The sequence below is a fragment of the Moschus berezovskii genome, chromosome 9 (assembly GCF_049115385.1).
Source record: "Moschus berezovskii isolate FMDL1 chromosome 9, NW_MosBer_1.0, whole genome shotgun sequence".
NCBI classification, from domain to species: domain Eukaryota; kingdom Metazoa; phylum Chordata; class Mammalia; order Artiodactyla; family Moschidae; genus Moschus; species Moschus berezovskii.
The window spans coordinates 32,951,890-32,966,473 of record NC_142468.1 but is presented as its reverse complement, the minus strand read 5'-3'; the positions used below and the strand labels follow the sequence as shown (position 1 = coordinate 32,966,473).

Here is a 14,584-nt window from a genome sequence, read left to right as displayed (position 1 = left end):
TGTGGGCTTATTATAAAGTTGGAATTTGGTTATACATATGCTGCTATTATTTTTCACAGGTGTTAATTTTCCCTTTAATTTTTTTTTCTCTTTTGTTATGTATTTACTGGAATCTACATATGCTTTGCAGGCATCCTTGAAACATTTGATGAAACTAATAACATTGGCTTTTCCTTTTCAGATGAAGGATATTGGGCTACACAATAGATTCAAAGCTAAATAGGAGATCTGTTCTTAGGATCTTTAATGTTAATCTAAGAAAATTCTTTTTTCTCTTTTGTAGAGAGATATCAGAGAAGATTCGGATCAGAAAGACTGTAGATGACTGGATTAAAACGATTTCTGCAGAAATTCAAGTAGGTATTGGAAAGAATTAAGTGAATTCTTTAGAGATACCATTGATTCCAATTTATAAGTATCATAGCTATTCTCAAAATATTCCTTATAAGTCCACTTATAAGTCTTAATTTCACTCTGTCACCCATTGTACTTATTAGTAATAAGTTCCATTTATTCAACATGTGCTTTGTCCCATAAATTATATTATGGCTGTTAACTGGAAAATTGTAGATAACTACTAAGATATGAATGATTTCAAAGAAAATTTAGCGAAAGTATTTGGAAAAGAAAGTAGACATAAAAAAGTATACTTAAGAAAAAAAGAAGGCAGCAGATTTAGAAGCAGTGGCTTACCAAAGTAAAAGCATCAAAGTTAGTTAAAAGGAAAATACTCCACAAAAATCTCTCAGGTTTCTGTGTTTAGAGAAGTCAGTTCCAGATGGAAAAATTGCCACTTTCTCACTTCCACACATTTTATGGTGTATCTACAGACATTAGTATTGCACAAATCCAGGAGAGTTCTTTTTATTAGGGGGTCAGTAATTTAAAGGAAATTTCTCAATATTTTATGTATTTAAGTAAGCACAACTAGACAGGGTAACTCATTTTTACCTTGAGGTGCAAAGTATTTTTTTCCTGACTGTAAGATGTGTGTATATGCTTACTCACAGTTGTAGCAGAATGAAGTGTTAGTTTGGTTTCCATAGCTGTAAACACTAAAATGTACTTTTTTTGGGGGGGTGGGGGGGAGGTTATGTGTGTGTATGTTGTTTTCTTTGTTGTCTCTTTTCTTTTTTTATGGCTACACCATGCAGCTTTTGGGATCTTATGTTCTTGACCAGGGTTTGAATCTGGGCCCTTGACAGTGAAAGCACAGAGTTCTAACCTTTGGACCACCATGGAACTCTCTAAAATACACTTTTAAACACTGTTGTCTTAAGAATATGTATCTCTAATACAGTTACAAAGAGTTTATATTAGCTACTATGTGATGCACCAGAAAAAAAATTGACCTAAGGGTCAATAGACTTGGAGTTCACTTCTGGTTCTTCAGATGACTAGCAATATATGTAACTCTGTAACAGTAGATTTCATGCAAAATATGCTTCTTTAAACCTTCAGGTAACTTCTAATTTATAAATATCTCAGAGCTTTATTACAAAATTTTTACTTTTTGAAAACTTATTTTTTAATTTATTTTTTGAAGTTACTATATTCATATGGTTTAAACATCAAATAATGTAAAAACCTCTATGATGAAAAATTGCCCTCTTACCCCTGAAGATCATCTACTGTTTCTCATTCCTCTGCTCCATAAAATACTAGCCTTTTAAATTTTTTGTTTATTCTAAAAAGAATTTTTATTCATATGTAAACCAATATCATTTATTTATAAAGCTTTTAAAACTGCTAAATCATATTTCTATAACAGTAGGAAAAAATGGGCTTCCCTGGTGCCTCACTGGGAAACAATCTGCCTGCCAGTGCCGGGGACACAGGAGTCATGGGTTTGATCCCTGGGTCGGGAAGATCCCCTGGAGAAGGAAGTGACAACCTGCTCCAGTATTCTTGCCTGGGAAATACCATGACAGGAGCCTGGTGGGCTACAGTCCATGGGGTCGCTAAAGAGTCAGACACAACTTAGCAACTAAACAACAACAACAACTTTGGATGTGAAGTGTTACTACTTGAATAGATTTTAAGTAATTTTAATTTTGATTATGTTAAGGATGAACTGACAAGAAAAGATTATGAACAAAAGAGATTTGATCAGAAGAATGAAAGGAACAAGAGAGCTCACAACATGAATAAATATATTAAAACCAACACACAAGATAAAACTGTAAACAACGCTGTAATTCCAAGAAAACATTCTCAAAAACAAAAAGAGGATCATCTTCAAAATCCACCTATAAGGAGCATGCCTGCTTCAAGCTTGCAGAAACAGAGGAAAGAAGTAAGATCCTAATCTGGTTTTGTGATGTAAATGTTGCATTATTATTAAAGATTTAAATAATGAAGTGACTGTGAAAATGTTTTAAATATATGAATAGCTATTCAAATGAAAACCGTCTTTAACTACTGATATTTAGAGTTTTTGATATCTGTAACACAGAAATTATTGCACAAAGTACACTGTTCTTTCCTTTTGAGTTGACATACTTATAATCATAGTATTTCAGTTATACTGGATTTATCTAGAAATCATCTAGTCCAAAAATTAGATTTTTTAGTTCGTGGTATTCAAAATTGTATTTCATCTTTGCACGTGTATATGTGTATGTGTGTATTTTTGTTTGGTTATTTTTCAGTTTAATAAATGTCTGTTTAGTGCCCAAAAATTGCATGGCAAGGTACTAGATGCTATGGAGGGAATTTTTTGGCTGCTCTGAGTAGTAACTTTGTTAATGCCAAACATGGATTGTTGGGCAGATTAATAAAGCATCTAATTAATTCAGTGCTTGGTGCTTAGCAGATATTCAATAAATGCTACTTTTCTGTGGCATTTAGATTATGATTGAAGGTGGGATCAGAAATATAGAAAATTATTTAAAGACTTGGTTAGTGTCATTTTACTGTACTTGAAAGTTACTACTTTCAGTTGTAAAATGTGTTTAAACTTTCTTTTTGGTACTGAAAATATGCTTAGTAGTGTAAGAATCTTCATGTTTCTTGGGTAAATGATTTTTGTCTTTAATTTTCATGCTTTTGAAAACTTTAAAAATGCAGTTTGGAAATTGTCTCCAGAATTTAAGAGCCATTTAATATAGAGGATTTTCCTGATCTCATCATTCTTAGTATAGTACTTAAGCTGGCAAAAGGAGGTTTTAGAAAAATGAGATAACGGATGACTATTTTGCTGATGAGTTGAATACCTTTGTGTACTTAGGGATTTTTGAAAGCAACCACAGTGGAGCAAGACAAAGAATATATGTTACAAATCTATGGAAAACCAGTTTATCAAGGTCATCGCAGCACTCTTAAAAAAGGACCATATCTCAGATTTAATTCTCCATCTCCTAAGTCCAGACCACAGAGACCAAAAGTAATAGAACGAGTTAAAGGTATGAAACCTCATTTCTTGTGGTATCAGTTTAATATATAAAGTTTAATTTTTGCTTATTATTTATTAATTATAAATACATTCAAATTATATCATGCTTAGGGATGGAAATATTCATTCCAGGAGAGTAGGAAAAAATAGACTAGATTCGAAATATTGGGGGTAAAAGTAGTATTGGATGATATCTTCAGGTAAACATGATAAAATTTAAGAGATGATGACTCTTAAGCAATTTAAATTATAATCTAGGGAACGTAGGCTGTTCTTGCAGATCTTAGTCTATCATTTTCTTTATGGACAGAAAGATGAGCCATATGAGGTACATTATCATAAAAGTGCTTATCAGTTCAGTTCAGTTCATGTGACGAGTTGACTCACTGGAAAAGTGCTTATGGGCACTTTTAAAATTTGGTTTGTTATCAAAGAGTCTTAAGTAGCAGAATTGAAAATTTTTTATCATGTTTATATACAAGTAAAAATATATTTATCACTATGTGTTTTGATTCACATACCATTTCACTAGCATATTTAAATATAACTCTTAGTTAAGTACTGAGTTTGTTGACTTTAGTTACATTTTGAAGTTTCTCAGCTTGTGCTTTAGCAGTCTATAAGCCACTTTGATATTATGCCATAACTCATGGATCCCAATTCATTTTCCTTTCTGACCCTGTCTTGTGAGTTGGTGGTTGCTTTATTTTTCCTTTCCTTTACAAAAGTTAATTGATCATATAGGGTGTCAGTTTATCTTGAAATCTTATAGATTTTATTTTAGTAGGCTTTGTGGATGATATTTACCCTAATGTTTTATTAGATTTATTGATTTATTAGAGCTTGCTGTTAACTTATATTTGGGATTTGGAAACTTTTGCAAAAGATGACCCAGGGTTTTAAAATACTTTCAAATCCAGAAATCACTGTATGAATTAACTCTTTTAATGATGAAGTGATTGAGAACCTATGGATACAGCCTCCTCTTTGGGTCTTGTTACCTGTTATTTCCCCTGCCTGGAGAACTTTTCCTATAGACCCTTGCATGGCTCACTCTCAAGTTCTTTCGATCTCCGTTCTTAGCTGTTAGCTCCTCAGAGAGGTCTGTGTTGACCATCTCATCCAAAATATCATCACCTAACCAACCCCCTCTATTCCCTTCCTCTTCATATTGCCTTTCATAGCAGTTTTCACCATCTGATGTATTTTTGTTTATCAACTTTTTTCCTTAAGAAGTTATAAGCTACACGAGTACAGTTGGTTTATTCAGTACTTATATTCCCTTTGACTGGAATGATGCCAAACACATTTTAAATGCTGAGAGAATATATTTTAAATAAACTTGCAAGAAAAAGATTCATTCAGTTGAATGAATGAATACTTGAGAAGGCAATAAAAAATTATAAATGTACTAAAATTTTTCTTCCTGGGATCATAAAACTATATTTACAAGTCCAGATTTATAAAACTACTCATATATTAAAACTAAAAATGTAGTAATGTCAGGTATTAATTTAAAAAAGATTTTAGTTTATTTTCCTTTACACTTTTACTTAACTTTTGCAGGGTTTTAATAAGAATAGAATTTGATTATCTTTACATTATTTCCAAGGATAAAGTCTGGTTATTCAGAATAATGAGAGGATGAAAAAAATTTTCAATTCCAAAAATGATCTTTAACTTTTTTACACCTATTGGAAAAAATGTAAATGAGTTAAGTAATACCAGGGGCTTCCCTGGTGGCTCAGAGGTTAAAGCGTCTGCCTCCAATGCGGGAGACCCGGGTTCGATCCCTAGGTCGGGAAGATCCCCTGGAGAAGGAAACGGTAACCCACTCCAGTATTCTTGCCTGGAGAATCCCCTGGATGGAGAAGCCTGGTAGGCTACAGTCCACGGGGTCGCAAAGAGTCGGACACGACTGAGCAACTGAACAGAACAGAACAGAATACCTGCTGAATATTCTTTCAAATCTTAATCAACATTTTCTCCTAGTCATTATTATCATTTCTTTGTTTTTTCTTTTTTTTAACTTTTTGTCTTTATTTTTTGGTTGCACTATGTAGTATGTGGGATCTTAGTTCCCTGACCAGGGATTGAACCCATGTTCCCGGCATTGGAAGCACAGAGTCTTAATAGGGAATTCCCCTAGTCATTGTATCTTTTCTATCATATTATTTACACAAGTTGTTGCATCTATTCAGAGATTGAAAAACCACAACCTGCAGGCTACATGTTTTATACATAAAACTCTGTTGGAATATAGGTACACATTCATTTATGTATTTGTCTATGAGTGCTTTCATGCTACAATAGTAGAATTGAGATATTGCCACTGAGACTGCACAGCCATGAGGCTAAAATATATCCTATCTGGACACTTAAGAAAAAGTTTGTCACTCCTTGATTTATATGTTACTTGTATTTTGGGATCCTGTAACCTTGTTACATAGAATGAGATCTTTCTTTGAAGAAGAGTTGCTATATTTGTAGATGTTCAAACAATATTTTAAAAGATCTGCCATTGATGATTATTATAGGCACTAAAGTCAAGTCTATAAGAACACAAACAGACTTTTCCACCACAAAACCTACAAAGATGGATTCTAAGTTGCAACATTCTATTACTACACTGTCTCCTGGTGATCAGCAGTATTTGTTCAGCCCAAGCCGGGAAATGCCTACTTTTTCAGGTACACTGGAAGGTCATCTGATTCCTATGGCAGTTCTTTTAGGTAAGACCCAACAAAATATGTGGCATAAATTTTAAAATTCTATTCAGCAATAATATGACTTACAAAATGGTACTGACACAGTAGTCATGTACTTTTCCTTAATGTGTTGCTTGTATTTGTGAATAGGGCTTCAGGATATATTTTACTTTGTCTAGTAGCAGTGTCTGAAATGGTGCTATATTTTCACTCACATGAAACATTCTTACAGTGTTTTATAGTATATTGCTGTAGATGAAATTAATGTTTAGACATGTCATGAAAGTAGTGAAAGTCGCTCAGTTGTGTCCGACTCTTTGTAACGCCATGTCTATACAGTCCATGGAATTCTCCAAGCCAGAATACTGTTGGAGTGGGTAGCCGTTCCCTTCTCCAGGGGACTCTTCCCAACCCAGGGATCAAATCCAGGTCTCCCGCATTGCAGGTAGATTCTTTATCAGCTGAGAAGCCCAAGAATACTGAAGTGGGTAGCCTATCCCTTCTCCAGCGGGTCTTCCTGACTCAGAAATCAAACCTGGTGATTCTTTATCAGCCGAGCTACCAGGGAAGCTAGACATGTCGTAAACATGCATAATAATTAAAGAATTTAAGGATTTTGATTGGTTTAATATAATCATATTTTAGGAGAAGTACTTTTTATTACCTTTTATGTACTTTTGGACTAAGCTATGATAAGTAAAAATTATGTAGCTGTGTGTTCTAAGCTAAGAGTTTGTTATTAACTTATTTGAGTTCTCTCAGACCCATCATTGTAAAAGTTGAACAAATGATTTTTAGTATCACCCTAGCTCTTCAAGCAGAGAAGGCAATGGCAACCTACTCCAGTACTCTTGCCTGGAAAATCCCATGGACGGAGGACCCTGGTAGGCTGCAGTCCATGGGATCATTAAGAGTCAGACACGACTGAGCAACTTCTCTTTCACTTTTCACTTTCATGAATTGGAGAAGGAAATGGCAATCCACTCCAGTGTTCTTGCCTGGAGAATCCCAGAGATGGTGGAGCCTGGTGAGCTGCTGTCTATGGGGTTGCACAGAGTTGGACATGACTGAAGCAACTTAGCAGCAGCAGCAGCAGCTCTTCAAATCTAGTTAGCTATTTTTTCTTTTAATGTCATTGCAATTCTTAATTTTGATGAATTATTGTGAATATTTGTATATATATAATGGGAATATTTTTCATCATGAGAGAATTTTTTTTTTTTGATATTACGGGTTAATGACATATCAACTTGGTAGCAGTCTGTTCAACCATGTCTTCTACTAAAATAATAGGCAGTACTTACAAAGTCCTGACTGTGTACCAGGTATAGATCTAAGTACTTTATATAAATTAGCTAATTTAATCAACCCTATAAAACACATGGTAATGTATCAGTTTTATAAATGAAGAAACTGGGGCACAGAAGAGTTTAGTGATTTCTCAGAGGCCACATAGTTAGAGTGGAGTAGATTAGTTAGATTCAGACCCAGGCCATGTGATTTTTAGAGTCTGTGCTTTTAGTGAGAGCACTGCTCCCTCTTTACTTTGAAATATAGGAAACAAATGGAAATTTTGAAGTGAAAGGTAACAAAATTTTGATGGCTATGATAGTTACCAAATAGTAGGCCTACATGATATTTATTGGTAGTCAGACACTAGCATTTTGTTGTTGGTTTTATTTCTGTCCATTTTTGCTCTATAAAAATTTGAAACTAAAAATAATGCAACATAATGCAGTATACTTCAAATCTTGCCTTCGCCTCTTACAAACTATTATGACCTTCAGCAAATTATGTTTCTAAACCTCTGTTTCTTCAACTGTGAATATTAATACTTCATAGGCTTATTTAATTTAGATAGTGAATGTGAAGTATTTAGTACATATGAGTGCCTGGTAAATGTTAGTCACTGAGGAAAGGCTAACATGGTGAGGATAATGATGATTGTGATGACAGAGGGAAAGATGATTGCAGAGGGAAAGGAAAGGTAGTGCTTTCCTTTCGTATGAGAATTTAACCGTAAAGATCTAGGTTATATATTAGAATTTTCTCTTTATTTCTGAAATGGTTGACTCTTTTTCTCCTCTGAATTTTTTAGGACAAACCCAGAGTAATAGTGATTCCATGCCACCTGCTGGGGTAATTATAAATAAGCCACACCCTATAATAGTGACAACTTCAATTCCACCATCATCTCGAAAAATAGAACCTGGAGTAAAGAAACCTAACATAGCAGTTATAGAAATGAGGTCAGAAAAAAGGGATCCTCCTCAGCTTTCTGTACAGGTATGCAGTGTGTATGAACAGAAAAGTTTAAGGGATACAACTTTTTGCATAACTTCAGTGCTTAAAATCTATTGTATTGCTTCATGAAGATTTTGCTTTCCTGATGGATCTTTCATTCTTTAAAACTATGATATTTATGTGATATCACTATCCTTGTTCTGCTTGGTTTAAGCTACCTTTTCTAAGCCAGTGACTCATATCCTGGTAACTTGATGATAGTCCAAAGGGAATGTTATAATTCTGTTGTTTTTAAGATTGCATCCAAGTACTGCATTTCGGACTCTTTTGTTGACCATGATGGCTACTCCATTTCTTCTAAGGGATTCCTGCCCACAGTAGTAGATATAATGGTCATCTGAGTTAAATTCACCCATTCCAGTCCATTTTAATTCACTGATTCCTAGAATGTCTATGTTCACTCTTGCCATCTCCTGTTTCACCACTTCCAATTTGCCTTGATTCATGGACCTAACATTCCAGGTTCCTATGCAATATTGCTCTTTACAGCACCGGACCTTGCTTCTATCATCAGTCACATCCACAACTGGGTATTGGTTTTGCTTTTGCTCTGTCCCTTTATTCCTTCTAGAGTTACTTCTCCACTGATCTCCAGTAGCATACTGGGCACCTACCGACCTGTGGAATTCCTCATTCAGTATCCTATCATTTTGCCCTTTGATACTGTTCATGGGGTTCTCAAGGCAAGTATACTGAAGTGGTTTGCCATTCCCTTCTCCAGTGGACCACATTCGGCTGTGGTCCATGTGATCAGATCAACTAGTTTCCTGTGATTATGATTTCAGTGTGTCTGCCCTCTGATACCCCCTAGCAATACCTACCGTCTTATTTGGGTTTCTCTTACCTTGGTCGTGGAAAATCTCTTCACAGCCGCTCCAGCAAAGTGCAGCCACTGTACGTTTCCAAGGCAAACCATTCAGTATTACAGTAATCCAGGCCTATGCCCCAACCAGTAATGCTGAAGAAGCCGAAGTTGAACGGTTCTATGAAGACCTACAAGACCTTTTAGAACAAACACCCAAAAAAGATGTCCTTTTCATTCTAGGGGACTGGAATGCAAAAGTAGGAAGTCAAGAAACACCTGGAGTAACAGGCAAATTTGGCCTTGGAGCACGGAATGAAGCAGGGCAAAGGCCTGTTTTGTCAAAAGAACACACTGGTCATAGCAAACACCCTCTTCCAACAACACAAGAGAAGACTCTACACATGGACATCACCAGATGGTCAACACCGAAATCAGATTGATTATATTCTTTGCAGCCAAAGATGGAGAAGCTGTATACAGTTAGCAAAAACAAGACCAGGAGCTGACTGTGGCTCAGATCATGAACTTCTTATTGTGAAATTCAGACTTAAATTGAAGAAAGTAGGGAAAACCACTAGACCATTCAGATATGACCTAAATCAAATCCCTTATGATTATACAGTGGAAGTGAGGAATAGATTTAAGGGACTAGATCTGATAGATAGAGTGCCTGATGAACTCTGGACGGAGGTTCATGACATTGTAAAGGAGACAGGGACCAAGACCATCCCCATGGAAAAGAAATGCAAAAAAGCAAAATGGCTGTCTGAGGAGGCCTTACAAATAGCTGTGAAAAGAAGAGAAGCGAAAAGCAAAGGAGAAAAGGAAAGATATAAGCATCTGAATGCAGAGTTCCAAAGAATAGCAAGGAGAGATAAGAAAGCCTTCCTCAGTGATCAATGCAAAGAAATAGAGGAAAACAACAGAATAGGAAAAACAAGAGATCTCTTCAAGAAAATTAGAGATTCCAAGGGAACATTTCATGCAAAGATGGGCTCGATAAAGGACAGAAATGGTATGGACCTAACAGAAGCAGAAGATATTAAGAAGAGGTGGCAAGAATACACAGAACAACTGTACAAAAATGATCTTCACGACCAAGATAGTCACGATAACGTGATCACTGACCTAGAGCCAGACATCTTGGAATGTGAAGTCAAGTGGGCCTTAGAAAGCATCACTATGAACAAAGCTAGTGGAGGTGATGGAATTCCAGTTGAGCTATTTCAAGTCTTGAAAGATGATGCTGTGAAAGTGCTGCACTCAATATGCCAGCAAATTTGGAAAACTTAGCAGTGGCCACAGGACTGGAAAATGTCAGTCTTCATTCCAATCCCAAAGAAAGGCAATGCCAAAGAATGCTCAAACTACCGCACAATTGCACTCATCTCACACACTAGTAAAGTCATGCTCAAAATTCTCCAAGCCAGGCTTCAGCAATATGTGAACCGTGAACTCCCAGATGTTCAAGCAGGTTTTAGAAAAGGCAGAGGCACCAGAGATCAGATTGCCAACATCCGCTGGATCGTGGAGAAAGCACGAGAGTTCCAGAAAAACATCTATTTCTGCTTCATTGACTATGCCAAAGCCTTTGACTGTGTGGATCACAATAAACTGTGGAACATTCTGAAAGAGATGGGAATCCCAGACCACCTGACCTGCCTCTTGAGAAACCTGTATGCAGGTCAGGAAGCAACAGTCAGAACTGTACATGGAACAACAGACTGGTTCCAAATAGGAAAAGGAGTGCGTCAAGGCTGTATATCGTCACCTTGCTTATTTAACTTATATGCAGAGTACATCATGAGGAACGCTGGGCTGGAAGAAGCACAAGCTGGAATCAAGATTGCCGGGAGAAATATCAATAACCTCAGATATGCAGATGACACCACCTTTACGGCAGAAAGTGAAGAGAAACTCAAGAGCCTCTTGATGAAAGTGAAAGAGGAGAGTGAAAAGGTTGGCTTGAAGCTCAACATTCAGAAAACAAAGATCATGGCATCTGGTCCCATCACTTCATGGGAAATAGATGGAAAAACAGTGGAAACCGTGTCAGACTTTATTTTTTGGGCTCCAAAATCACTGCAGATGCTGATTGCAGCCAGGAAATTAAAAGACGCTTACTCCTTGGAAGGAAAGTTATGACCAACCTTGATAGTATATTAAAAAGCAGAGACACTACTTTGCCAACAAAGGTCCGTCTAGTCAAGGCTATGGTTTTTCCCGTGGTCATGTATGGATGTGAAAGTTGGACTATGAAGAAAGCTGATCGCCGAAGAATTGATGCTTTTGAACTGTGGTGTTGGAGAAGACTCTTGAGAGTCCCTTATACTGCAAGGAGATCCAACCAGTCCATTCTAAAGGAGATCAATCCTGGGTGTTCATTGGAAGGACTGATGCTAAATCTGAAACTGCAATACTTTGGCCACCTCATGCGACGAGTTGACTCACTGGAAAAGACTCTGATGCTGGGAAAGGTTGGGGGCGGGAGGAGAAGGGGACGACGGAGAATGAGATGGCTGGATGGCATCACCGACTCTGTGGACATGAGTTTGAGTGAACTCCGGGAGTTGGTGATGGACAGGGAGGCCTGGCGTGCTGTGATTCATGGGGTCGTGGAGAGTCGGACATGACTGAGCGACTGAACTGAACTGAACTGATGTTATAATTAATTTTTAAAAAGGCTTAATGTGTTTATATAATTAAACTTTAACCTTTACACAAACGTATATGAGGACTTGAATGAATATGGAGAGATCTTGTGTGTGAATTTTAAATATTCAGGTTGTCGATTCTTCCTAAGGTAATGTATGATTTAAGTGAAATTGTATTTTAAAAATAAAATCCATTAATTTTTTTTTAACCTGAACTTTAGGATCGTTTTGATATTTGAAAGAACAAAGAGTTTAGTGTTTGATACTGGTCCCATTTAAGAAATATTCTTAGTTTTTAAAAAGAATGTAGTATGTAATAGATGCTTCATTAGGATTCTCTTAAATGACATATTGTATAATTGGTTAGCAGTGTGGAAATAGATCAGTTTTAGACTCTAAATTTTTACTGTATATAGCAAATGAGTTCCAAATAGGCAATAGGCTAAAGTATACCTACAAAATATAAAAACAGAAGAATTAGAAGATAAGTTCATGCAGTCCTTATCAAAACTAAGCTAAGTCTGGATATGAGAGGAGGAAACTTAGATGTGATAGAAAACAGACTTGATTCTATAAAATTTAAAGCTTATGTATGTAAAAAACTTCTAAATATAAAGGGAAGTGACATACAGTGAGAACATACGAAAGGAATATGATAGGTTTATTTTTAAGTATAAAAACCTCCATAAATTAGTAAGAAAACATAAGAGGAAATTCATAAATATTCAAAGAATGTAAGACTCTAGAGAAGAGGAAATAGAGTTTATAAGATATCAAATTGAATAATTTAAATCTTGCTAGTTACCATGGTAATGCAAATTAAGATAACAATAATGTATCTCCATTTAAAAACCATTCTTGCTGAAATAATTCTATTATCTAATTTCAGTGAAAGTTGGGTGACTGATTATGATTTTGATGATGGAAAGAGATCTCTTTTGGATTGCATTTCAGTAGTAACTACCAAAAATCTTAAATAATTATGCCTTTTGGCTCAAGAAGTTACTCTTATGTCTGACTGTATATCATAATGAAATAATTCAAAGTCAGGGAAAAAAACCCTTATATATGCAATTTTTTGGAGTGATATATTTCTATCAAATAGTGAGTATATAAGGAATATCCTGAATGTTTACCAACAGGAAATGATAAAATAATACAGGCTTATGTTCAGTCATTTAAAATATAATTATGATGTCTATATGGTAGTATAGTAAGGCATTTATGACTTGATTACAATGGAAAATCTGGAATGAAACAGTTTTAGATTTTAGCTCTGCATAGTGGATAGTAAAAAGATAAGGGGAACAGTAAAAATGAAGTTGTCTTCAGTAGGATTCTTTGTGGTTCCCTTTTATTTTCCAGTTTTTGTGAAATATGCTTTCATAATTTAAATTTGTTATCCATTGACTTTGCAATAGAAAGTTAAATATTTTATTAATACATAGATTCACAGTTATTTGAGTCAAAGTGATGAACTGAAAGCTGGATGTTGTATTCTGTTTTAGGTATTACCCAATGTAGATATTGACAGCATCTCTAATGGTAGTGCTGATGTTGGTCTGTCTCCTTCTAGTCCCAAAGAAGCATCTTCTCCTCCTTTGAGAACCTTGATACAGGTATTACTTAGGAATGTATCGTATATCTTTGAACAATCTGTATTATAGATTTTAACTGTTATTCTGTGCAAAGTCTCCCATTATAATATATTTTAATTATTTAGGTTTTAAGGAAAAGATTCAAAACAAATTTGAAATTGTTTATGAACTTGAAAAAAAGAGTTTGATTAAGACCTTTACATTTATCAACATTTTGAAAGTGATCATCCTTAGTGTAACTTTTTGGCAACTTAAACTGTAAGACTCATAAGTGAGGAGAGAATTTCTGTCTCTTTGGAGAAGAATCTTGATTTAAATGGAAATTATAGTTTTCCTGAATGTGAATTTTATAATGACAATTGGAATTCATGTTTTGGGATGTTGCTTTGTCATCAAACTATTGACATGATACAAAAATACGCATTTATTTCTAGTAATATTTATTTGCTGCTTGTGACTGAATGACAGAATTAGGCCTAGCACTGTAACTTTTCCTTGGGTTTCATCTGTTGTAAGCAAATTTAGTCATTGAGCATATAGTTTTAAGGAGAAGAAGAACATCAGTTTTTCACAATCAAAAATAGTGAAATAGAATGACCCCAAATGCCATTGTGCCTAATTTAATTTTTCATCAGTATTTTTTTAACTAGAAGTTTATTAGAACATATATAACTTCAAATAATAATTTTCATTGTGCTCTAAGAAATTGTCTGTTGTAGTTTTTGATAGCTAGGTTATATATTGTGAGGCCTGGAGACTAAATTTGTAAAATAATTGTTTTCTTTATTTTTTTATAAATTATTTGATTCTTTATCAGTCTTTTTGTGAGTTTGTGTATGTGTAAACTTATATATCCATATAAACATTTTCCTTTAACTTTAGGAGAAAAGTCGCAATAATTAACTTGATCAGTTGACTTAAGTTGCATTGTTGATGGAGTCCTTGATAGAAAAACTGGTACCTAATTTTATATAGCTATTGAAATGATAACTTAATGACTTGAAGACTAGCTTGGATTTCATTTACTAATTACATTGTTTCTGAGCAGGATATCAACATAAAAAATAGAGGCATGTAATTATAAGCTTATGCTGTGGGTTGTATTACAGTAAACTAGGTAT

General features: G+C 35.1%; 1 protein-coding gene across 5 annotated transcripts in view; it reads left to right on the top strand.

Moving 5' to 3' along the window:
* Window positions 1–14,584, top strand: part of KIAA0586 (KIAA0586 ortholog) — a 132,131-nt gene that overhangs the window by 25,548 nt on the left and 91,999 nt on the right. For all 5 annotated transcript variants that reach the window (XR_016038178.1, XM_055436633.2, XM_088839563.1 and 2 more), the window contains exons 13-18: window positions 284–356; window positions 2,069–2,296; window positions 3,230–3,404; window positions 5,932–6,126; window positions 8,201–8,388; window positions 13,374–13,484. Coding sequence is in view for 4 of the 5 variants with exons in the window: in XM_055436633.2 (XP_055292608.2) it covers window positions 284–356; window positions 2,069–2,296; window positions 3,230–3,404; window positions 5,932–6,126; window positions 8,201–8,388; window positions 13,374–13,484 (970 nt within the window). In the remaining variant the exon portion in view is untranslated. The remainder of the gene's footprint in view (window positions 1–283; window positions 357–2,068; window positions 2,297–3,229; window positions 3,405–5,931; window positions 6,127–8,200; window positions 8,389–13,373; window positions 13,485–14,584) is intronic.